The sequence below is a fragment of the Sinocyclocheilus grahami genome, unplaced genomic scaffold (genome assembly GCF_001515645.1).
Source record: "Sinocyclocheilus grahami isolate Dianchi unplaced genomic scaffold, SAMN03320097.WGS_v1.1 scaffold200.1, whole genome shotgun sequence".
Lineage (NCBI taxonomy): Eukaryota > Metazoa > Chordata > Actinopteri > Cypriniformes > Cyprinidae > Sinocyclocheilus > Sinocyclocheilus grahami.
The window spans coordinates 776,750-782,765 of NW_015505379.1; the positions used below are offsets into that span (position 1 = coordinate 776,750).

At 49.0% G+C, this 6,016-nt stretch overlaps 1 protein-coding gene across 1 annotated transcript in view; it reads left to right on the forward strand.

The window, feature by feature from the left end:
• Positions 1 to 6,016, forward strand: part of LOC107595326 (chromodomain-helicase-DNA-binding protein 3-like) — a 36,341-nt gene that overhangs the window by 24,507 nt on the left and 5,818 nt on the right. Inside the window, exons 24-27 of the mRNA XM_016285696.1 lie at positions 874 to 1,007; positions 1,138 to 1,282; positions 1,644 to 1,809; positions 1,899 to 2,050. Coding sequence (XP_016141182.1) covers positions 874 to 1,007; positions 1,138 to 1,282; positions 1,644 to 1,809; positions 1,899 to 2,050 — 597 coding nt within the window. The remainder of the gene's footprint in view (positions 1 to 873; positions 1,008 to 1,137; positions 1,283 to 1,643; positions 1,810 to 1,898; positions 2,051 to 6,016) is intronic.

The window sequence follows — 6,016 nt, forward strand, 5'->3', positions numbered from 1 at the left end:
ACTGCCCAAAACTTGCGTTTGAATCATCAGTGGCAAATCCTTTAAATGAAAACGTATTTACGTGAGTCAGAACTGCCGGAATTGTAGTCTCAGTCTACTCTACCAGGATCAGGAAACAGTCCTCCATAAAATGTGCTGCACTCAAATTAATATTTAGGTTGAACTGTTCTGGAACAGTGGTGTAAATACAACTTATTTCTAGTTGTGTCCTCTTTTGGAAGACCAAACAAAGTAGTTTCGCTTTCACAACGAAACACAGCGTCACACAGGGCCGCCTTGAGTGAGCGGAGGCCAAGAGTGAGGAGCGGCCGGCGGGCTTGTGGCAACCACATGTGACGACCCTGGGCTGGACTCTGCTTCGTCCATAGTGAAAGCCGATGCGGCGATCCACAGCGCGAAGTTGATGTTTTCCCTCAGCGACCAGCACGAATCAGCTCTAGGCATGACGAAGTGGACATCGTCCTCTTTTGGAAGACCAAACAAAGTAGTTTCGCTTTCACAACGAAACACACAGCGCCTTCAGGACATGGCGGCAGCAGCAATACTACAGCGAGAATAAAAGTTACGCCTTCTTTCTTTGCGGGAACATTTGGGCGGCGTTATGCAAATCTTCCCACATCGTGACGTAGACATGTGGGGGCGTGTTAGAACGAGCCGTTTTAGGTAGGTGTGGCTGACTCTGAACTTTTATAAAGAATATCTCTTTGGATTTGAGACTTTAGTCTTTGCAACTTTACAGATCTTCTTTATGCACCAAGAGCTTGTAACACTTCAAAGAGAAAGGAAAAATTGAAATCACATCATATGACCCCTTTAAAACAATGTACGTAAAAATGGAATTTGTCACCTTCTGCTTAATCTTGTGTTGGTCAGGTATTGGGCTTTAATACGCGTCAGAGAAAAGCTTTCCTGAATGCCATCATGAGATGGGGGATGCCGGCTCAGGACGCCTTCTCCTTCCAGTGGCTTGTGCGAGACCTCCGCGGCAAGAGTGAAAAGGAGTTCAAGTATGACTTTTTTTTTTACCAATAAATGTGTTTGGAAAATTTTATTTGATATAGAAATGTGTACATTTCAGACTTGGGTACTGCTAAGGAAACTTCTCATTTCCATTTTCTTTCTTTGTTTCCCTGGCAGGGCGTACGTGTCGCTCTTCATGAGGCACCTCTGTGAGCCGGTGGCTGACGGTTCAGAGACATTCGCTGATGGTGTCCCACGCGAAGGGCTCTGCAGGCAGCCGGTTCTCACACGTATAGGAGTCATGTCTCTGGTAAAGAAGAAGGTCAGTGTGGATCTGCCACATTTTTTTATTCAGCAAAGATGCATTAAATTGATCAAGTGACAACTTCTATTCATCAAAGAATTCTGGAAAAAAGTATGGTTTACACAAAAATATTAAGCAGCACAACTGTTTTCTACATTGATAATAATAAGAAATGTTTATCTACATATTGGATTGATTTTTGAAGGATCATGTGACACTGAAGACTGGATTAATGCCTGCTCAAAATTTAGCTTCAGTCATCACAGAAAAAAGTTACTTTTTTTTTTTTTTTGCTGTAATAATATTTCTGTTTTTGTGCTCCACCTAGCTGTTTAGATAGATAGATTTTTATTGTATATGTGTTTTACATTGTGTGCAGGTGCAAGAGTTTGAGCACATTAACGGGAAATGGAGCATGCCTGAACTGAAGCCAGAGATTACTTTGGACTCCAAGAAATCGTCAAGAGCTTCTTCACCTGCCATTAAGACAGATACTCCCACACCTGAAATGAGCTGCAACAACACACCGTGCACCTCCAAACCAGGTACAAATCCACTTAAATCCCTCATATGCAGCTCAAAGAGAGAATCTCACACACACAGAGACTTTACCTGCAATAACCTGTTCCCACAGCCACTCCTTCTCCACCTGACAAGACAGAAAAGAGTACGAAAGAGGTGGAGAAAGACGAGTGTGAGTCCCAGACAGAACCAGAAAAAGAGAGAGAGAAGGAAAAAGCAAAAGCAAAGGAGGGGGAGAGTGTGGAAAGCACAGAACATGGAGAGGTAAGTGTGTGCGCGTGTTGCCTACATTGTGAGGACCAAATGTAAAACCTGAAATCATACATTGTGGAGACCATCCAACAAGGAAAACATCTTAATAAGCATGCCAAATTATGTCTTAATGAAAAAGCATGAAAGGTTTGTGCAATGGTTAGGTTTAGGGGTTATAAAATGACATTACCTCAATATAAAAACAATAGAAGTAAGAACAATAGAAATAAATATCTAGCATGATAAATACATGTGGGTATGCCAGGGTGTGGCAGGGACCATTTTAACAGGTAGATTTAGCAAAACACCGTGAACCTGCTGTCTGTGAAGGAGCATGTGTGCATGTTTGCTTGTTTTATGAAGATAAAATTATGCCACACATTAATCATTCTTCTAGGTTCTTCAGACAAGCTGTTTTTAGTGATGGCTCGAATGATCTGTTAAACATTATATAAAGTAATTTATTATTAAGTTACAATAAAGTCACACCTATGATTCAGAGTGTGGCATAGACTACCATTCAGAGGTTTGGGGTTGGTAAAATGTATTTATGTATTTGTATTCTCTTGGCTTCTCAAGGCTGCATTTATTTGATCATGAATACAGTAATATTGTGAAATAGTATTACAATTTCAAATAACCTTTTTCTATTTTAATGTATTTTAAAAGCAGCTATTACTCCAGTCAACAGTGTCACACTCCTAGAAATCATTCTAATATGCTGATTTGGTGAGAAACATTTCACATTATTATCAATGTTGGAAAAGACAGTAGAAACTGTGATTTTTCATGATTTTTTTGATGAACAGTTTAAGAACGGAATATATATAATATAGGAATATATATATATAGTAACAATGGAAAAGTTTTCACTGTTCCTGTTTTTCCAGATCTTTAATAATATGTTTAATGCATCCTTGCGAACTAAAAGTATTAATTACTTAATTATAAATTATTTTCATTTTGACCCTAAAGTTTTGAATGGTAGTTCCCTTTCAGTCGGTCACTCTCGACGTCACGTCGGATGACCGACGAATTGGGATCTCGCTTAGAGAGACCAATTTACTTCGAGTGTAAACTAAACGAGCCAATGCACATTGGCATGCGATTATTGCATCCAGCTGCCGCTGATCACAGCATGAGTACAAGTAGGCAGCAGATGCAGCGCATATTCAGCTTTTCGCTTCGGAGCCGAGCGGTTCTGTCGTTCTGCTCCTGACCTTCTACGTAGTAAAAACTACAGTCAAGCATGCTCTTCGTGGGCTCTCGTGCTGGTGGTACGGTGCTTCAGCGGTGGTGGTTTTCCCGTGTCGAGTGGGTTGCACACATCAGGCTGCACTACCCCTGTGTGTGTTGCAGATGGCTTCAGCACACTAAAAGAGCAATTTCCAGCTAAAAGAGCTTCACGGGTGGAATGTCTTTTTAAAGACGCGTCTTTTTAAAGATGTCGTACCATCCGTGTGTTTCTGGGTGCGGTCGTTACCTGGCGCCGGGTGATGGTCACGATTGCTGCCTCTCGTGCCTGGGCATGAAGCACGCTGAGGTGGCTTTCGTGGATGACTCATGCTCCCATTGCGGGGGTATGACCATCTCAGAGTTGCGGACCAGACTCCGTTACCTGCAAGGGGGCGGAGTGCCCGTGCCACTGCCTAGATCTGGGGCCCTTTTTCTGGCAGTGGGAGGACTGGTCTTATGGTCACGGTGAGGAATTCCCCTCCGGGGATGCCCCAGCCCGCCGGCACTTCGAAACCAGTGGAGCTCTCATAAGAGCAGGCTGGACCCTCCCAGGGGGTACCACCTGTTTCTTCCGAGGCTCCCCCCGACGATCGGATGTCGATTGCAGCATTGGAGGGTGAGCCAGACTTTTCTGGGGATGAAGATCCATCAGCGTTGCCACCCTCTGGGCGGTCAGCAGTGCCGGGTACAGACCCGGAAATGATGGCTATGCTTTCCCGGGACGCAGAGAGTGTCGGGCTCGAGTGGAATCTTCCACCGCGTCCTGAACCCTCAAGGTTGGACGATTGGTTTCTCGGGGTGGCTCGCGCTGGTTCTCAGGGCCCCACCCCAGTGCCTTTCTTCCCGGAGGTGCATAATGAGATCGCTGGGTCATGGACGGCACCTTTCACTGCCAGAAACCGGCCCAGTGGCTCATCCTCCTTCACCACCCTTGATGGGGGTCCAGAGCGGGGGTACACGGGAGTTCCCCAGGTGGAGCGGTCGGTTGCGTCCAAATTGTGTCCAAATGCCGCTACCACATGGCGGGGCAAACCGTTGCTCCCCTCCCGGGCCTGTAGGCACTCGTCGGCCTTGATCGGCAGTGCTTATACGGCCTGTGGAGAAGCTGCGTCCGCCTTACACGCTACGGCGTTATTGCAAGTGCACCAGGCCAAGGCACTGAGGGACTTGCACGAGGGTGGTCACGACCCGGAAGTTCTTAAAGAACTCCGCACCGCGACGGACCTCACGCTACGAGCGACGAAGGTTATGGCGCGGTCTCTGGGTCGTGCGATGTCCACTATGGTGGTCCAGGAGCGCCATCTCTGGCTGACATGCGCGAGACGGACAAGACATGATTCTTGAACGCCCCGTGTCCCAGACCGGCCTTTTTGGCGACACGGTGGAGAACTTCGCCCAGCAGTTCTCCGCTGCTCAAAAGCAGACTGAGGCCATCAGGTACATCCTGCCCCGGCGTGCAGCTGCTGCCTCCACCCGGCCGCCGTACATACCAGTACAAGGTCCTACCCTTCGGGCTGACCCTGTCGGTACTTTCACACCTCAGCTTGTTGAGCCTTTGGGTCAACTGGGAAAAGAGCAAACTCTCCCCGACGCAGAGGATCTCTTTTCTTGGTATGGAGTTGGACTCGGTCGAACAGACAGCACGCCTCACGCAGGAACGTGCTCAGTCAGTGTTGAACTGCTTGAATACGTTCAAGAGCAGGATGTCGGGCCCACTGAAACAGTTTCAGAGGCTCCTGGGGCATATGGCCGCTACGGCGGCAGTCACGCTGCTGGGGCTGCTCCATATGAGACCGTCGCAGCACTGGCACCATGGCCGAGTCCCGAGGTGGGCGTAGCAACTCGGCACTTTCCGGGTCCAAGTTACACCGGCCTGCCACCAAACCTTCACCCTGTGGGCAGACGTTTCTCCGGGCAGGAGTGCCCCTAGAGCAGGTCTCCAGGCATGCTGTGGTTTTCACCGATGCCTCATCCACCGGCTGGGGGCCCAACTGCACTGGCACATCAACTGCCTCGAGTTGCTGGCAGTGCACCTTGCCCTGAGCCGTCTCAAAGAGCGCTTACGAGGCAAGCATGTACTAGTCCGCACGGACAACACAGCGACCGTTGCGTACATCAACCGACAAGGTGGTCTGCGCTCCCGTCGCATGTCGCAACTCACCCGCCACCTCCTCCTCTGGAGTCAGAAGCATCTGAGGTTGCTTCGTGCTGTTCACATTCCTGGGCTGCTCAACTGGGCAGCCGACGAGCTGTCTCGAGCTGCCCTCCCTGGAGAATGGCGACTCCATCCCCAGACGGTCCAGCTGGTTTGGGGACGTTTCGGAGCTGCTCAGGTAGACCTGTTTGCCTCTCCAGAAACCTCTCACTGCCAGTTGTTTTTCTCCCCGGCTGAGGGAACACTCAGCACGGACGCACTGGCACACAGTTGGCCGCGGGGCCTTCGCAAGTATGCGTTTCCCCCAGTGAGCCTTTTTGCACAGTTGCTGTGCAAGGTCAGGGATGACGCGAGGAGCAGGTCCTGTTGGTGGCACCTATTGGCCTACCCGGACCTGGTTCCCGGAACTAATGCTCCTTGCGACAGCCCCCCCTTGGCCGATTCCTCTGAGGAAGTATCTACTGACTCAGAGACGGGGCACCCTTTAGCACCCGCGTCCAGACCTAAGTTACATGTCTGGTCCCTGGACGGGACGCGGAGATTCTAAGTGACTAAGGGTTGGAGCGAAGGCTGTCTCCCTCCACCCT